This window comes from Periophthalmus magnuspinnatus, chromosome 2, assembly GCF_009829125.3.
Source record: "Periophthalmus magnuspinnatus isolate fPerMag1 chromosome 2, fPerMag1.2.pri, whole genome shotgun sequence".
Classification (NCBI taxonomy): Eukaryota; Metazoa; Chordata; class Actinopteri; order Gobiiformes; family Gobiidae; genus Periophthalmus; species Periophthalmus magnuspinnatus.
In genome coordinates, this window is record NC_047127.1 from 17,071,077 (window position 1) to 17,090,712 (window position 19,636).

The window sequence follows — 19,636 nt, forward strand, 5'->3', positions numbered from 1 at the left end:
CATCATCTGCAAAGTATCAATAGGAAACAAACACAAAAAATATTAGAGTCCGGCAGCAATTAACATATGTATTGTTGTAGTCAATTAGCCAGTAACTATTTTTTAACATTCTAGTAAATAAAATCTGATCTGTGAACTAAAATATGCAAAGTGGAATTGTATATTTGATTTGATTTTGGATGAAGTATTTTTATTGTCTACCTCTCCAATGCTCAAAATGCTCTGTTCCACCTTGTGATATCATGAAGCGGTAGTTTTCAAGTTAACAGCTACCTTTTGCCATTTGTTTAGTGGAGATTGGCAATTCTGGAGCTGAAATTATCCAAATAATTTTAGTGAAGTTGTATGGAGTTCAAAAACACAGTGGAGCACTTCCTGTATTACCACATGACATTACAAAGTTGGAGCAGAGTGTTTTCTGTCTGAGAAAAGAACTTAGTCTAAATATGCAGGGGGTGTGTGTTAAACATGTGTGAATGAAACAAAACACAACTCCAGGTATGTTTGTGATGAGGAAACAATATTAGAATTAATTATAATTATAGATTATATTATAGAAAACAATAATATGGGGCACTTTAAGATTGACTCACTTTGGCAAAATACAATTAGCTTGTAAAGTTCAGCATTAGAGTCATTTTATATATATAAAAAAGTAATATTTTCAAAAACATTTCATAAACAAATTAAATTAAACAAATCCAGTGCATTTTTTTTTTTTTTTTTACAGTGTTTGACATCTTTCCTAGAATCCTGTGAGTTGTGAGGTGTTCAAGGACACTTCAGTTTAGTTCGTAAGACCTGGTCTTATTCCAGTTCCATTTCTGATTTAAAATAGTTTAAATGGTTATAGAAGGTAAGTGCTAATAACTGTCAAGTCTTAATTTAGTCCTGGTTTAGTTTAGATCTGAACCAAGCCCTGCTGTAGTCCAGATGTAGTCCTAGGAAAGTCCAAGTACTGTCCTGATTTAGACTTGGTGAACTAGGGACTTAGACCAGGGACTAAACTAAGACTTTTTCCTCTCCTGGTTTGGTTCTAATTGAATGCATCTTAAGTCTTATCAAGGAGTGAAGCAGAATTGAAGTTGGAGTAAACCTGATCTAAGCCTAGACTAAACATGGACTAAATCTGGACTAAGCCTGGACTAAATTGGGACTAATCCAACAGTCGCCCGTACAGTCTCCTGTGGGCATGTGCCTGTGGCCTACAGTCCGGGGTGAGTGTGTCTTTAGCCGACTGTCGCGTAAACGGCACCTGTAGTTCTGCTGAGAAACGGAGTCTCCCTGAAGGACAGTTTATGTTTGGGTAAAGTTTTGGACACAGCAGTTACTGTAGACAGTTTGGTACTGCTGACAAACTGCAGTGCTATCTGGTTTAGTCCTGGTTCAGTCATGGTGTAGTCCTGGTTCTGTGTTGGTCTAGTCCTTGTCTAAACCCTCTCCTCGCGCCCAGTCCCTCCGTACTTAGTCCCAGGACTGAACTGGGGCAGCAGAGGAGTGAAGCTGCAGTAATCTGTGAAGCCTCTATAGCGCCACCTGGTGAACATGACTTTCTTTACGTTGTGTCCAGACCTGCTCCTCTGGGCCTCCAGGACACGGGGGGAATCTAAGTCAGAGTTTAGCCCAGGACGGAGAGAGGAGAGTGGGGTGAAGTCCGAGAGGTGTCCCTGGTACAGGCGATCCGCTCTCTGGAGGAGAAGAGAGAATGAGGAGTTATTTCCAAAAAGAAAAACAAGATGGACGAGAGAGACAGGTAAGTTTGTGATCACAGCCATCAAAAATGAAATTTTGTGTTTAAATCTTACAATATTTTTTGTGTTTAAAAGGGTCTCAAATATAGGATATGCAACTACTACTGTTACTGCTACAATTATTGCTGCTACTACTACTACTACTGCTATTACTACTACTACTACTACTACTACTACTACAAATATTATATAAAACTTGCATACCCTTTGACCAGCTGTGAAAACAAATTTTTAAGTCCAAACCACTGCAAAGCAACCGAAAAACTCCATGTGTCCATGTACTTAGCAACAAGGAAATCTCTGGCAACAAGTCAATTTCAGAAAATGGCAATAGAAACGAGAGCTAATATTAAATTGTATACATTTTTCATATTCTAATCATAAAATATAAACTACTACTGTTACTACTACACATGATCCATAGCAAAGATAATGAAGACGTAGTAAGTATAGGGTAAATACAATTACATACACTTTATAAGTTAATAAAGCATACTAACTAGACTTAATTAATAATGACAACATTGTTTATTAAGAGAGATTCTGGCTTAGTAACTGCATAATTAATACCATAACTTGTAACTTCTTAATTGCAGGGATAGGAGTTATAGTGTTGTAACGATGCTAAAATTTCAAACTCTATTTCGATACTAAGGAATACCGACTCCGATACCACAATGATGATAAATAACACTTTCTTTGAACTAAAGAATGTGAGTTTCCACATTAAATGTGGCCTAATATCTCCGTAATCCCTCAGTGGTCCAGGTAGGTTCCATAGTATAGTGGTACATAGGTGTATACTAGTCTATGTGGTCTTATACTTGTTCTGATATACCTCATCATTCTAAAGCTATTCAGGAAAGGTTCATTTCTGTCCTGTGACTTGTTTAGTATTTTTAGATAGAATGCTAAATGAGTATCTAGCTTTAGTTTCGATTATTATCTTATTTTTCAATACATTTCACAACCCAAGTAGTTACTAAGTACATGGACTTAAACCCAAAGCATTCCATCAGGTCCCATGCAAATCACATGCACACAGTAATGCAACAATGTTAAAACCCAAATACAAAAATGCATTTAAACACACCTATTAGTCTGTCTGTGAATATTTACCAAACCCACGGCTCAAATTATTTTAACTTTATTTTACCATTTTCAAGCTCGAGATGTGGCTACTCCATCTAATAACGAATCAGAGCTGCCATGTTCCCTCAAGACCAGATCTGAACTCTCTGTGTCTCGCTGTAAATCAGATATTCACAATTTCAACTTAAAAAAAATAATAAAATAAAATAAAAAAAAGTGTATATTTGTGTATATATATATATATATATATATATATATATATATATATATATATATATATATATATATATACATATAAAAATATACACACACACTTTACTATGGGATATTAACTGCTAACACATAATGCACTTAGATCACCATGTTACCTTTTATTGCTTTGAAAATGCTATATTTGGAAAAAACGTGTTTTTGAAGTTTCACTTTTGTTTTTGACGCACTGAATCTCCCCTCCCTTTGCTCTACTCACTAATTCACTGGCCCTTCAGAGTATTATCACAAGACACTCACAATTTACTGCACATCACAACAAGTTTGTCAAGTTGTGTTCTAAAAGTTCTTTGGGCATGTTTTTGATGGGGGAACAACATTATACCAAGGTAGAAAGCGCAAATACCCTCTCATTAGTTTGACAGAAAATTTCCAATAATTTCTACAATATTCCTACATTTTTAACAGTTATATATAGTAGTAGAATGCCAGGGCCTTAAAAATCCCCATCGGTTTCGTAAAAAGGACAAGTATAGAATAGATGTAAATGCTATAACAATTAACTGAGCCTGGGTAGGACTGGTAACCCAAGTATACAAAGTTAGGCTTAATTAAAACAAACCTAGGATTAATCAACCTAAAGTTGAAAATAATGTACTCAGTAATGCTCACTTATTACACAAACTGAAATTGAAAATTGGCACAAGAACAAAAAGTACATATGGTCAAATAGTTTAAAAAAGGTTCCATGAGGCTCATGCAAAACAAGAGAGTATAACTGAAGAAAAAGAATGTAGGACTCAAGGGAGTAGGAGGTAGGAAACTAGGATGTAGAAGACAAGGACACAGAACACAAGACAGTAGCAGACGAAGGGGTAGGGGAATAGGCAGTAGAAGACAAGATGTCCGGGACTAGGAAGTTTGAAACTGAGGTAGAAGAACTATGAGATGGAAAAAGGATCTAGGACACAAAGCAGTAGGAGACTAGGAGGAAGGAACAAAGTAGACAGGGAATTACTGCGTTGAAGGCATTGGAGTGGGAGACTAGGACATGGAACACAAAGCAGTAGGAGACAAAAGAGTAGGAGACCAGGAAGTAGAACACGATGCATTGGGTACTAGGGAGTAGGAGACTAGGCTCTATGGAGGATACAAGGGAATAAGGGACTAGGACTCAAGACATTAGATGGCGAAGCGGTAGAGACTAGGGAGTAGTAGACGAGGACAAGGAGTAGGGAATAGGATGTAGGACACAAGATGTTGGGAGGAAAGAGATGAGGAGACTAGGAGGTAGGGGTTAGAAGACAAGGGGGTAGGAGACGAGGCGTGAGGTAGGAGACTAGGAGGTAGGGGTTAGAAGACAAGGGGGTAGGAGACGAGGCGTGAGGTAGGAGACTAGGAGTTAGGGGTCACCTTGGGAGGTTAGAGGCTGAGTCTGCTGGAGGTCTGAGAGGTCAGCATAAAGATGGTGGAATGTTCAGAGGAGAGAACACGACGCTTACACTGAGAGAAGAGGAGGAGGAGAAGTAGAAAAGGAGAGGAGAAAGGCAAGAGAGGGGAGATGGGATGAGAGGTAAAAGGAGAGGAGATAATGAGAGAGGGATAGAAGAGGAGAGGACAGAGGGTAGAGAGAGGAGAAAAGAGAGGGATAATGGGTAAAAGAGAAGTAGGTAAGTTGAGGAGACAAGAATAGGAAGGAAAGAAAGAAGGAGGAGGCAGAAGAAAAGGAGAGGAGAGAGGAGGAAAAAGTTGGAGGATTAAGAGGAGTAGGGAGGAGAAAACAAAATGGGTAGATAGGTACAGGCGTTAGGAGAGAGATGACAAGGAGAAGAAAGGAAGCAAGGAAGGAAGGAGGAGTGAGAGGGTGAGGAGACAAGAACAGAAAGTAAGGGAGGAGGCGGCAGAAGAGAGGAGAGGGAGAGGAGAAGCATGGCGTGATGGAGGATAGGAGCAGAACAGGAACAGGTTAGATTCAGACTTGTTCAAGTGAAACCCTCAAACATCTTTAGTTCTGTAGGTTTGAAGATTTAGAAACATTTAAAAACATTTGGGCTTCATCACTGCACAAGAGCCTCACACAGTTATTTACGTGGAGGAGTGCTGAGCACTGACTTTTACCAGGACAACTCTGATAAACCAGATTAAACAAGTATAACAAAGATTAAACTAGGACTAAACTAGAGATGTAACCAAGACTAAACCAGGATTAAACCCAAGACTAAAACCAAGACTTAACCACGGTTAAAACTAGAACTAAGCCGGGCTAAACCAAGACTAAACCAGGAGTAAGCGGGACTAAACTAGGACTAAACCAGAACTAAATCAGGACTGAACCAGGACTAAATTGGATACTAAATCAAGGCTATACAAGATTTAAACCAGGACTAAACCCTGAGACATCAGCTGGGGCTAAAACAACGTCTAAACCACTAAGGACTAAACTAGGTCAGTAAGAGTGGTCTAAAATTTCATACTAAACCAGTTTGTGAATTAATCAAAATTCAGGATAAAAACCTTGATTAATGCAGACTGAACCAAGACTAAATCAAGACTATACCCAGGTCTTAAGAAGATCTAACCCAGGACTAAACCAGAACTAAACTAAATCCTAAAGTCCCCTTGTCTCACCTGTATCTTCTCTGTGGTGGTAGGCCATAGCGCCCTCCACAGAACAGTCTTGGCCACATCGGGCACTAAACAGGCAGCAATGAGCAAAATAATACTGAGCCAGGCCGGACCACTCGACAACATCTGCATGAAGACATAATACATGCGCTGGTAGTTCAGGAACGGCCTAAAGAACATAGACAAATCTATGTAACATCTGTAAAACATGAGAACCTATAGAGAAGGAGACATCTGTAAAAATGACAGCCTATAGAAGAGGAGAGAACATCTGTAAAACATGACAGCCCATAGAAGAGGAGATCACATCTGTGTAAACATGACAGCCTATAGAAGAGGAGACAACATCTGTAAAACATGACAGCCTATAGAAAAGGAGACCACATCTGTAAATATGACAGCCTATAGAAGAGGAGACAACAGTTGTGTAAATATGACAGCCTGTAGAAGAGGAGACGACATCTGTAAAACATGACAGCCTATAGAATAGGAGACAACATCTGTGTAAACATGACAGCTTATAGATGAGGAGACAAGATCTGTGCAAACATGACAGCCTATAGAAGAGGAGACAACATCTGTAAAACATGACAGCCTATAGAAGAGGAGACATCGGTGTCATATCTGTGTAAGAAGAGACAACATCTGCCTAAAAAAGTATGCGCTAGTAGTTCAGGAATATATTAAAATAAAAGAAAACATTTGTGCAAACATGACAGCTTATGGGACATAGGACTGCAAAATGGGTTTTCATAAAAAAAATAGACAAAACAAGGACTTAATCAGATTTAAACCCTGGATAAACCCTGTCTAAACCAGTTCTAAACCCGGAGCAGTACTGACCAGATGATGCCTCCCCAGAGCAGAGAAAAGACAATATAGAAGAGCAGCGAGCCCCAGATCACAAAATGGCTGATCCACGTCCAATAGTGAGTGTCCAGCGCCAACTGTCAACAAAGGTACACTTTAAATACACAATGTCATACACATATAGGCCTGTCACAATAACTACTATATGCACTTACCATTCAGTATTTGAAAGCTGGAACAATATTTTGGGCCTCATTATTTATTATTTGTACTTTTTCTTTGCACAAATAAGGACATTTGGTGTATATTTGTCTTAATACAATAAGATTTGAGATCTGAGTCTCTTTTATTACTAATTATTGGTACATTCTAATGTTTATTTGTTGCAGCTCATACCTTTTAATGAAAAATGGTTCACTGGAATTATCTTGCAATATTTAAATTCTAGGAGCGGGGTCATCTCTCCACAGACATGGCCTGGTGGCGTTTTCTGCTTTTGTATATATTTAATGCCATACTCTGGAACATTCCAGGCAAAGTAATATGGAGACAAACAGAAAAGTTTATATTTAACCCAAGTCTAAACCAGGACTACATCAGGATTTAAAACAGACCTATTCTGAAAAATGAAACTCTCAGAGCTTTTAACCATGTTATAAGTTTCTCATTGAATTTGGTTGTATTGAGAGTGATTCGTGTTTGAGTAATCTTTAATCTCCTGTATTCAAGGCGTCATTGCTCCGATCTACCGTTTTCACCTCCACTGATACACTCCCACTGTGATGTAGGGAGTTCCTTCACCATTTTATTTTCTTTATCTTAATTTTGGTACAAATGAAAAAATCTGCTGCCTCTAGGGTGATGTGGATCAATAGGAGGGGCAACAGAATGCAGTACTTTGTTGTGTCGACATTTACGCCAACGTCAACTCCCACTGGGCACAGTTTTCTAACGCAGAAGTCAGCTCACTTGTTTCTTTTATTACGTCATTTTAGATGAATATTGTGATTTAAAATGTGCAAATTATAACATACTTATTCAGGTATCTTACACAGGTATCATAGTTTATAACTATAGAGGAGGCGTAAGCACTCTAGGTCAGATTTAAACTAAAATAACTTTACATACTTGCCTTAAAAGTGACAGTGAAAACCAAAACAGTGAAGACCAATGTCCCAAAAGTCCAGTTTCCAAACATCTGAAAAAATACAAAATAAATACATTTCAATTAGACAAAATTTAAATGAAATAAAAATTTAAAAGCTGAGAGTATGTAGGTTATGGAACGATCACTCACAATGAAAAATGTTGAATGAGGTAAAAAGTTTAAATTTAAAACAACAATGGTCAAATTTGGTGACTTTTTGGAACAAATTTTGTGAAGTGGAGTTTTTCATTGAGGAAAGAATAGCAACAAGGCTAGTGCCACTTTTGGTTAGTAATGAAGTAAAAAAAAAAATAATGAGAAAAATCAAGGGCTAAACAAGCACTAATCCAGGGTCTAGTTTACTAAAGTGGGACTGAACCAAGGATTTACCAAGGACTAAACCAGGACTAAGCAATAGTAAGTCGTGACTGAACCATAACTACACCAGTACTAAATCAGGACTAAACCAGTGAGTAAACTATGATTAAAACTAACCAGTACTAAGCCAGGACTGAACCAGGACTACAATAGAACTGAACCAAGGACTAAAACAAGACTAAACAAAAACTTGGCTAGGACTAAGCCAGTATCCTACCAGAATTGAACCAGGGCTCAAGAATAACAAAAAAGGACTAAGCAGAATTAAACCAGTATTGAATCAGGACTGAATCACGACTACACCAAGACTAAACCAATAACTAAACAGGAGTAAACTGGGACTTAAGTAGAACTGAACAAGGACTAAACAAGGACTTGGTTAGGACTAAACCAGGACTATAGCAGGAAGAAATGGACTAAAGCAAGAACTAAACCAGGTCTAAACCAAGTCTAAACATTAACGAAAGCAATTTTAAAGTCATAATGAAATTAATTGTTGTGAATTTGAAGTTAAAATGGAAGATGGCTTAAAGTTTAAATTTGATTTTGTTCTTACCATCTGAGTGTTGGAGGTCATGAGCTGAACAGGGAGAAGCCAAAAGTTTGAAACAGAAAAGGCCGAAAAAAAGGAGAAATATAAAATGATGCAAGAAAAAATAAACATAAATAAATGAAGAGTGCAGAAATTTAAAATTTTAAATATATTGGAGAAAAGAGCTTAAAACTAGGGCTGCAATGTTCTACCTTTGACAGGTTTAACCAGATTAAGGTAAAACTTGCCAACTGAAGATTTTTTAAATTATATATATATATATATATATATATATATATATCTATATAAACACACACACACACACACACGCGCACACACACACACACACACACAATTTTATAAATAACATAAAAACAGTCAAAGTATCCAATAAAATAAAAGACACAATTTATCAGATATTTTTTGCAGCCGTAATTTAAACCAGAGAATTCAATAGATATATATTCAAACATATAGTAGGAATATTGCCATGCTGAAGGAAGCAAGTTTGTAAATAATCTTGGGAAATTGTTGGAATAATTTTAAATAAGTGTAGTTAGTTAACTAAATACAAAATTAACATTTTAACTTTGGAAATATTTTATGAAATACAGTTTAAAAAATGAAGATTAACAATAATGATTTAGATGTTGGGTATTTTTAATATAGTCGCCAAAACCGCACTTTGTACAAGTTTGTATTGGTCACTTGGAGCTTATTATTTTACACTGAGTTCACTGTAAACATAATATTCATCAAAAATTACATTTCAAAACAACAGTCTATGACCCACAGTTATGTAAACCAGTACTAAACCAGTACTAAACCAGATCTAAACCAGGACTAAATCATGGACTAAATCAGGACTAAACCAAGGTCTAACTCGATTCCAACTCTCTTTCTAACTCAGGTCTAAGCCAGGTATAAACTGGGTCTTAGCCAGGACTGAACCAGCTACAAACCAGGACTAAACCAGCACTAAACCAGCACTAAACCAGGACTGAACCAGGTCCGAACCAGTGCCAAACCAGGGTCGAAATCAGGCTCTAAGCCAGGGTCTATTACAGGTCTAACCCAGGGCTAAGCCAGGTCTAACCCAGGTCTGACGTGAGCCTTACCTGTCCATTACTAGTGAAGGTGGTGTTATCAAACAGGAAGTAGGCTCCAAAGAACATGACCACAGCCTCGTAAACACCCAGAGCAGTCCAGTAGATGAATGTCGGCCATCTTAGTAAGGAGTTCTTCCCTATGTCTCTATAACAATAATTAAAATGAAGGTTGGCTGTTCTTAAATGCTCTTACCTAGCTTGCCTGTGTATCAATGTGGTGTTGGGTCTGGGTATAATCTCATATTTTTTGCTGCAGTAGAAAACAGAATACCCCTCCCTGAACCGCCACCTTAACGTGGTGGAGGGGTTTGAGTGCCCGAATGATCCTGGGAGCTATGTTGTCAGGGGCTTCATGCCCCTGGTAGGGTCACCCATGGCAAACAGGTCCAGGGGGACGGGTCAGACGAAGAGCGGTTCAGAAGCCCCTTATGACGAGTGTAAAAACAAGGCCGTTTACGTCGCCCGGACCGGTGTTACCGGGGCCCCACCCTGGAGCCAGGCCTGGGGTGGGTGCTTGACAGCGAGCGCCTGGAGGCCGGGCCTTTCCCCACGGGGCCCGGCCAGGCTCAGCCCGAAGGAGTGACGTGGGGCCATCCTCATGTGGACCCACCACTCGCAAGAGGATCCGTAAGGGGCCGGTGCTTGAAGATCTGGGTGGCAGTCGAAGACGGGGGCCTCGACGACCGGATATCTGGACATGGAGACTGGCTCTGGGGACATGGAATGTCACCTCGCTGGGGGGGAAGGAGCCGGAGCTTGTGCGGGAGGTTGAGCGTTACCGACTAGATATAGTCGGCCTCGCCTCCACGCACAGTTTGGGCTCTGGAACCCAACTTCTTGAGAGGGGCTGGACTCTTCATTTCTCTGGCGTTGCCCGCGGGGGAGAGGCGGCGAGCTGGTGTGGGCTTGCTCATTGCCCCACAGCTCAGCCGCTTCGTGTTGGGGTTCACTCCGGTGAACGAGAGGGTCGCGTCCCTGCGCCTTCGGTTCGGGGACAGGTATCTCACTGTTGTGTCAGCCTATGGGCCAAAGAGCAGTGCGGAGTACCCGGCCTTCTTGGAGTCCCTGGGAGGGGTACTACAGTGCGCCAACCGGGGACTCCGTTGTTCTCCTGGGGGACTTCAACGCCCATGTGGGTAACGACAGTGACACCTGGAGGGGCGTGATTGGGAAGAACGGCCTCCCTGATCTGAACCCGAGTGGTGTTTTGTTATTGGACTTCTGTGCTAATCACAGTTTGTCCATAACAAACACCATGTTCGAGCACAAGGGTGTCCATCGGTGCACGTGGCACCAGGACACTCTAGGTCGGAGGTCGATGATCGACTTTGTTGTCGTGTCATTTGACCTCCAACCGCGTGTCTTGGACACTCGGGTGAAGAGAGGGGCTGAGCTGTCAACCGATCACCACCTGGTGGTGAGTTGGATCCGCTGGCGGAGGAAGCCGCACAGACCTGGCAGACCCAAGCGTATTGTAAGGGTCTGTTGGGAACGCCTGGCAGAGCCCTCTGTCAGAGGGGTCTTCAACTCACACCTCCGGGAGAACTTCTTCCTGATCCCGGGGGAGGCTGGAGACATGGACTCCGAGTGGGCCATGTTCTCCACCTCTATTGTCAATGCGGCCACTCGTAGCTGTGGTCATAAAGTCTGTGGTGCTTGTCATGGCGGCAATCCCCGAACCCGGTGGTGGACAATGGAAGTAAGGGATGCCGTCAAGCTGAAGGAGTCCTATCGAGCCTTGTTGGCTCATGGGACTCCTGAGGCAGCCGGTGAGTACCGGCGGGCCAAGCCTGCCGCGACTCGTGTGGTCACAGAGGCAAAAACTCGGGGTTGGGAGGAGTTCGGGGAGGCCATGGAGAAAGACTATCGGACGGCCTCAAAGAAATTCTGGCAAACCGTCAGACGCCTCAGGAGGGGGAAGCAGTGCTTCACCAACACTGTTTACAGTGCGGGTGGAGAGCTGCTGACCTCGACTGGGGATGTTGTCGGGCGGTGGAATGAATACTTTGAGGATCTCCTCAATCCCCCCGTCATGTCTTCCGAGGAGGAAGCAGAGACTGGGGACCCGGAGGCGGACTCGTCCATCACCCTGGCTGAAGTCACCAAGGTGGTTAGCAAGCTCCTCGGTGGCAAGGCTCCGGGGGTGGACGAGATCCCTCCCGAGTACCTCAAGTCTCTGGATGTTGTGGGACTGTCTTGGCTGACACGTCTCTGCAACATCGCGTGGCGGTTGGGGAAAGTACCACTGGAGTGGCAGACCAGGGTGGTGGTCTCTCTGTATAAGAAGGGGGACCGGAGGGTGTGTTCCAATTACAGGGGAATCACACTCCTCAGCCTTCCCGGTAAGGTCTACTCCAGGGTACTGGAGAGGAGAATCCGACCGATAGTCGAACCTCGGATTCAGGAGGAGCAGTGTGGTTTTCGTCCCGGTCATGGAACACTGGACCAGCTTTATACTCTCCATCGGGTCCTCGGGGGCTCATGGGAGTTTACCCAACCAGTCCACATGTGTTTTGTGGATTTGAAGAAGGCATTCGACCGTGTCCCTCGTGGTGTCCTTTGGGGGGTGCTCCGGGAGTATGGGGTCCGGGGCCCTTTGCTAAGGGCTGTGCGGTCCCTGTATGACCGGAGCAGGAGCTGTGTTCGCATTGCCGGAAGTAAGTCAGACCTGTTCCCGGTGCATGTTGGACTCCGCCAGGGCTGCCCTTTGTCACCAGTTCTGTTCAATATATTTATGGACAGAATTTCTAGGCGCAGCCAGGGGCCGGAAGGGGTCTGGTTCGGGAACCACAGGATTTCATCTCTGCTGTTTGCGGATGATGTTGTCCTGATGGCTTCATCGAGCCAGGACCTGCAGCAGGCACTGGGGCGGTTTGCAGCCGAGTGTGAAGTGGCTGGGATGAGAATCAGCTCCTCTAAATCCGAGGCCATAGTTCTCGACCGGAAAAAGGTGGTTTGCCCTCTCCAGGTGGGTGGTGAGTCTCTGCCCCAAGTGGAGGAGTTCAAGTACCTCGGGGTCTTGTTCACGAGTGAGGTAAGGATGGAGCGTGAGATTGACAGGCGGATCGGTGCAGCGTCTGCAGTGATGTGGTCGCTGTATCGGTCCGTTGTGGTAAAGAAGGAGCTGAGCCCAAAGGCAAAGCTCTTGATTTACCGTCAATCTACTTTCCTACCCTCACCTATGGTCATGAGCTCTGGGTAATGACCGAAAGGACAAGATCGCGGATACAAGCGGCCGAAATGGGTTTCCTCCTCAGAGTGGCTGGGTGCACCCTTAGGGATAGGGTGAGGAGCTCAGTCACACGAGAGGAGCTCGGAGTAGAGCCGCTGCTTCTACACGTTGAGAGGAGCCAGCTGAGGTGGCTCGGGCATCTGCTCAGGATGCCTCCTAGACGCCTCCCTAGGGAGGTGTTCTGGGCATGTCCCACCGGGAGGAGGCCCCGGGGAAGACCCAGGACACGCTGGAGGGACTATGTCTCTTGGCTGGCCTGGGAACGCCTTGGGATCCCACCGGAGGAGCTGGAGGACGTGTCTGGGGTGAGGGAAGTTTGGGAGTCCCTGCTTAGACTGCTGCCACCGCGACCCGGCCCCGGATAAGCGGAAGAAAATGGATGGATGGATGGATAGAAAACAGAATAGATGTTTTAGGTACCTGTAGAGTGTAGGGTCCTTCTTCAGTATGTCCATGTTTATGTGCTGTTCGATGAGGCTATATGCCAGAATAGGCAGAGACGTGAAACTGATATTGTACAGGGTCAGGAAGGCCGTGTCGTACAAAGGCTGAAAATAATAAATAAATAAATAAATAATAGAATAAAATATTTATAGATAATAGTGAGAAGTTACCTGTTGTGAGAATCCACAGAAAAACTGGTACAAAAACTGAGGAAAGATGAACACTACATTCTGCAAAAACAAAATATTTCAAATTAATTCACAAATTCACATTAAAAAAACAGTTGTAATGAACACCTGCATCATATTGGTAAATGCCATAAAAGCTATTTGTTCAAAACTATACTGTACAAAATATTTACCAGATAGAATGCAGAAGAAAGAACCTATAGTTTTTGTTTAAACCCTAGTCCCTGGTGTAGTCCCTGCTCAAGTCCCTGGTCTAGTCCCTGGTTTGGTCCTTGTTCAGGCTTTGTTTAGATCCAAAATAGTCAAAAGTTCATTCTAAAATAAACCTTCAGACCTAGTTCAGTCCTGGTTGAGACCCCGATTTAGACCTGTTTTGGACTGGTTCAGTTCTGGTCCAGAATAGTCAAAGAATAGTTCTGAAATACACCATATTCAAGTCCTGGTTTAGTCTCTGATTCTGGCCATATTATTAGTGAAAGCTGTAACAGGGCTGCAAGATTCATTACAACTTAATCAAAATCAATGATCAAATCACAAATTCTGCATTTTTTGATAATTTCCTGTCTCCTTTGTGGCAGATGCCCTCCCTGTTTCTCCATGAGGTGTTATTCTGTGTAAAAGCTGATAACTCTGTAGTTACAAACCCTTTACAAACATGTTCTAAAATACAAGGGATATTACCTTGTAGAAAAAGTACTGCACGAGCTCGGATATTCGGATGTAGTAGTAGTGTCCGTGCACCAGGAGCAGTTTTTTGAGGTGTTTAAACTTTGGGATGGCATAGTCACTGTTCCTCACAGCCTGTCGGCCCTCTTTACCCATGATACCTTCAGGAAAAAACAAAATAAAATTGTTAAGTTCGAGTTTAAAAAGTGAGTATTTTACTTCTAGGCGGTATTAAAGAGGGGGTATTTTACTTCTAGGCAGTATTAAAGAGGGGGTATTTTACTTCTATGGGGTATTGCTTACATAAAACATATTTAGAGTACCTTTTATTGTTTAAAAAATGCTTTATTGACTGAAAACAATGTATTAACTTGCTTTACAAGTTTCACTTTCGTTTTTTGATGCTCTGAGCTCCCCCTTCCCTTTCCTCTCCGTGCTAAGTTACTCCCCCTTCAGAGCGCTACCGCAACAGAATCATTGTGTATCCCAATATTTAAACTACTGCGCACATCGTTAGGTTTGTCAAGTTGCTGTGTACAGTTTTGTATCATGTTTATATATATATATATATATATATATATATATATATATATATATATATATATATATATATATATATATATATATATATATATCCTTCTCACCCTCCGTGGGTGGTCTCATCCTTTGCCATGCTCAGGACCTCGGGGCCTGGGAGGTTGAGGGTTCTGCGCAGTATCTTTGCTGTTCCTAGTACTGCACTTTTCTGGACTGAGATATCTGATGTTTTTCCTGGGATCTGTTCCTGGGATCTGCCACTCCTCCAGTTTGGGAGTCACTGCCCCGAGTGCTCCGATGACCACGGGCAACACTGATACCTTCACCTTCCAGGCCTTCTCCAGCTCTTCTTTGAGCCCCTGGTATTTCTCTAGTTTCTCATGTTCCTTTTTCCTGATGTTCCCATAATTTGGTATTGCGATGTCCACCACAACTTCTTTGCTCTGTTGTTTATCTACCACAATGTCGGTTGTTTCGCCGTCACCATTCTGTCAGTCTGTATCTGGAAGTCCCACAGGAGCTCGATCATTCTCCACTACCTTTGGAGGTGTTTTCCACCTTGATCTTGGGGTTTCCAGTCCGTACTCTGCACAGATGTTTCTGTACACTTTGCCTGCCACTTGGTTTTGCCGTTCTATGTATGCTTTCCCTGCCAGCATCTTACACCCTGCAGTTATGTGCTGCATTGTCTCAGGGGCATCTCTGCACAGCCTACACCTTGGGTCTTGTCTGGTGTGGTAGATCTGGGCCTCTATTGCTCTGATGCTCAAGGCCTGCTCCTGTGTAGCCTAGCATGAGTGCCTCTGTGCTGTCCTTCAGACCAGCTCTCTCAAGCCATTGGTAGGATTTAATGATAACAGCCACTTCAGTTATGTTCCGGTGGTGCATCCCGTGCAGGGGCTTGTCCTTCCATGATGGTTCCTCCAGCACCTCTTCCTCTGCGCTCCACTGTCTGAGGCGTTCGCTGAGCACATCATCTGTTGGGGCCTTGTCCTTGATGTATTTATGGATCTTGGATGTTTCATCCTGGACTGTGGCTCTTACACTCACTAGTCCTCAGTCTCCTTCCGTATGGCTCGCATACAGTTTCAGGGTGCTGGATTTGGGATGGAACCCGTCATGCATTTGGGTCTTAACATCTGTGGTCTGCATCTCCTCCTTTGGCCAGCTTATGATTCCTGCTGGGTATCTACCTTCCCTCTCTTTGTCACCATCCGGCTACACTTCTCAAGCCGAATGACAGTCCAAAGTCTGTGCTGTTAGATCCTCATGGTGAGGATCAGTGAGTTGATGTCTCACTCATTCTTAGCGTACAGCTTGATGTCATCCATGTAGAGGAGGTGACTGATGGTAGGCCCATTCCTGAGTCGGTATCAGTAATTGTATATCAGTAATTGTATTCCTGAGTCGGTGTTGCTGATGATTTGGCTGAGAAGATTCAGACCTATGCAGAACAGCAGTTGGGACAGTGCGTCTCTTTGGTATATGCCACATTTGATGGTTACTTGTGCAAGTGGCTTGCCATTGGCCTCAAGGGTGGTTTTCCACAACCTCCCACAACACCATGTGTGTGGCATTGAGTTGTAGGCTTTCTTGTAATTAATCCAGGCAGTGCACAGGTTGGTCTTACAGGTTCTGCAGTCTCGGGCAACTGTCCAGTCTACCAGGAGCTGGTGTTTGGCTCCCCTGGTATCTTTGCCAATGCCCTTCTGCGCTGTGCTCATGTATTGATCCATGTGCCCACTTATGATGCCTGACATGAGCTTCCATGTTGTGGAGAGACAGGTTATTGGTCGATAGTTGAATAGGACAGTACCCTTTGAGGGATCCTTCTGGATCAAGATCGTACGCCCTTCAGTTAGCCATTCAGGGTGTCCCATCCATTAGCAGCTGGTTCGTTTGTGCTGCCAGGTGCTCATGGAGAGCAGTGAGCTTCTTTAGCCAGTAGGCGTGGATCATGTCAGGGCCTGGTGCGGTCCAGTTTTTCATGCCTGAGACTCTTTCCTGGATGTCTGCCACTGTGATGGCGACTGGATTCTGTTCAGGAAGGTTGCTGTGGTCTTCTCTCAGAGCCACTAGCCACTGTGCATCGCTGTTCGGTTTCCAGCCTTGGTAGGTCTGCTCTGGTGTTATTACCCTGCCATTGAGCGTACACTTTCGCCGGTTGTGTTATGAACAGACGGTTTATTCATCTGGCTTCATTATCTCGTGTGTACCTCTTTAGGCAGCTGGCCAAGGCTTGGAGCCTTTGTTTGGCAGTTTCCAGTGCTTCAGGTATGGGCATCTGGCTGTACCTCTTGGGCACTTGTTTTTTCATTGCACCTCTCTGGGCCTTTGACAGTTGGCTCACTTCTCTCCGCACAGCCTTGATTTTAGCCTCTAACCGTCGTTTCCATGGTGGGTATTGTTTCTCATGGCTCCCATGGTTGCTCTTATAGCCAAGCATCTCTAGGATCACTGCTGCTGAAGTTTATATCAGCTCATTGGTCTCTGTGATGGTTGAGGTAGGGATCGCTCTCAATGCTGCATTCTCAGGGTTGCCTTGTGTTTATCCGGGCCATGATCTTGTCTTTCAGGTCAGTCGCTGCCTCGATACTTATTGGGGCTTCATACCCAATCTCCGGTTGGAGAGTTACTCTGACCTGGCGTCCTGACTCCCCCTTGCTGTAGCATATTTTGTGTTGTACATCGTATATATATATATATATATATATATATATATATATATATATATATATATATATATATATATATATATATATATATATATATGTATATATATATATATATATATATATATATATATATATATATGTGTATATATATACATATGTATATATATATATATGTATGAAGAATTATTGTGTGGGACCATGAATGAAGTAGGTTTGTGGGCAGAGCCTTGTACAAAATCTTACAGCTAACCATAAGGGTTCAAATAGTGCCCGGGAGAGATTGCTAAAATACTCAAACATGAATGGTTGACATTTAAAAAATCTTCAGGCATATTTTTGATGAGGGGACGTTATAATATGGTAAAGCTCCAAAAAGTACATTTTGCATAATACTCCCTCTTTAAGGCTTGAAGACAATACTAATTGAGCAAATTACAAAGACTTAATGTAGTTGTAGCTATTAACAACTAGCAGTAATTGTTCAAGTAGTAGTTAAGTAGTAGCTGCAGTAACAGTATGAAGTATTAGTAGCAGTAGTTGTTGTAGTCCTAAGTAGCAGTTGTTGAAGTAGAGAAGTAGCAGTTACTAGTAGTTATTAAGGTGTAGTCAAAGGAGTTGTATTAAGTAGTAAGTAGTAGTATTTGTTCTATCAAGTAGTAGTTGTACTTGTTGTAGTAATAGTATTAGTACCAGATAATAGCAGTAACAGTAGTAGCAGTAAGTAGTAGTTGTTGAAATTAGTAGATAGCAGTAGGGATGCACCGATCCAGCTTTTTCAGTTCAGTTTTCAATAACTGGAAATATCTGCTGATACTCAATATTAACTGATACCAGTGCAGAGAGTGAAAACATTTATTTTCTTAAAACAAAAATAAAATGAGACAAAACTGCTCCAACTGTGTGATGTATGTACTATTAATCCCATATGTAACTACTGAACAAATTTGTGTAAGTAAAAGTTCAAATAAATAGTCTTATTACATCAATGTATTCAACCAGGATACTGACTGAACCCATGTTTGGAAGCAGATATCCAATCAATTTTTCAGTCGCCAATATTGAATAACAGCAGAAGCTAGTAGCAGTAGTTGTCTTAGTAGTAGTAGGTAATAGTAGGAAAAGTAGTATTCATGCAAAAGTAGTTGAAGTAGTAGTAGTAGTAGGTAGTAGCTGTAGCTAGTAGTAATTTTTCCCACAGTACTATCAAGTAGAATTAGCAGACGTAATACTAGTTGTCATAGAAGTTACTGAAGTTGTAGAAGTAGCAGTGGCAGTAATTGTAGAAGTAGTTCTTGAGGTAATACTAGATTATGTAGTTGTAGATGGAAGTAGTAGTTAAGTAGTAGTAGGAAGAAGTAGCTAGTAGTAGTTGCTGTTGTATTAGATAGTAGTAGTCATAGTAGTAGTAACAGATATAGTATATAATACTAGCATATGTTCATTGAGCCAGGACCAGTAGAAGGCACTGGGGTGGTTTGTAGCTGAATGTGAAGAGGCTGGAATGAGAATCAGCTCCTCCAAATCCGAGGCCATGCTTCTCAACTGGAAAAAGGTGGGTGGGTGGAGAGTCCTTGCCTCAAGTGAGGGGTCGAAATGCGTTTCCACCACAGGGTGGCAGGGCCCTCCCTTAGAGATAGGGTGAGGAGCTTGGTCACAAGGGAGGAGCTTGGAGTAGAGCCACTACTCCTGCACGTCCAGAGGAGCCACTTGAGTTGGCTCAACATCTGTTTAGGATGCCCCTTGGAAACCTCCCTAGGGAGGTGTTCCAGGCATGGCCCAGACATTACCCAGGACACACTGGAGGGTTTATGTCTCTTGGCTGGCCTGGGAACAGGGGTGTCATGTCTGGGGTGAGGGGGGTCTGGGACTCCCTGCTGAGATTGCTGCCCCCGTGACCCGGCCCCAGATAAGCGGAAGAAAATAGATGGATGCTCTAGCAGTAGTAGTAGTAGTAGTGGCAGTTGTAGTGGCAGTAGTACTTGTATATAAGACTCACCGATACCGACATGTGCCTCTAGGATCATACTGACGTCATTGGCTCCATCTCCAATCGCCAACGTGATTGGATGCTCTTTAGATGTTTTGATCAACTTTACAATCTGGAAAAAGACACAAAGTTAGACCTGGTTCTGTCATGATCCGCACCGTCCAGTTCCCTGTTTTCTGTCCTACCCTGTTCCTTCCCTCCCCCACCTGTCGGAGCCCGAGCTGGGCTGAGCTCCTGGCTCCTCCCGCACGCA

The 19,636-nt window shown here is 42.8% G+C and overlaps 1 protein-coding gene across 1 annotated transcript in view; it reads right to left on the reverse strand.

Moving 5' to 3' along the window:
* Positions 1 to 600: 600 nt before the first annotated feature.
* Positions 601 to 19,636, reverse strand: part of LOC117382844 (phospholipid-transporting ATPase IH-like) — a 78,003-nt gene continuing 58,967 nt past the window's right edge. The window contains exons 22-30 of the mRNA XM_055227770.1: positions 19,393 to 19,495; positions 14,200 to 14,345; positions 13,501 to 13,560; positions 13,303 to 13,434; positions 9,664 to 9,795; positions 7,621 to 7,686; positions 6,522 to 6,625; positions 5,682 to 5,847; positions 601 to 1,688 (exon numbers count right to left, since the gene is read on the reverse strand). Coding sequence (XP_055083745.1) covers positions 1,431 to 1,688; positions 5,682 to 5,847; positions 6,522 to 6,625; positions 7,621 to 7,686; positions 9,664 to 9,795; positions 13,303 to 13,434; positions 13,501 to 13,560; positions 14,200 to 14,345; positions 19,393 to 19,495 — 1,167 coding nt within the window. The 3' untranslated portion in view covers positions 601 to 1,430. The remainder of the gene's footprint in view (positions 1,689 to 5,681; positions 5,848 to 6,521; positions 6,626 to 7,620; positions 7,687 to 9,663; positions 9,796 to 13,302; positions 13,435 to 13,500; positions 13,561 to 14,199; positions 14,346 to 19,392; positions 19,496 to 19,636) is intronic.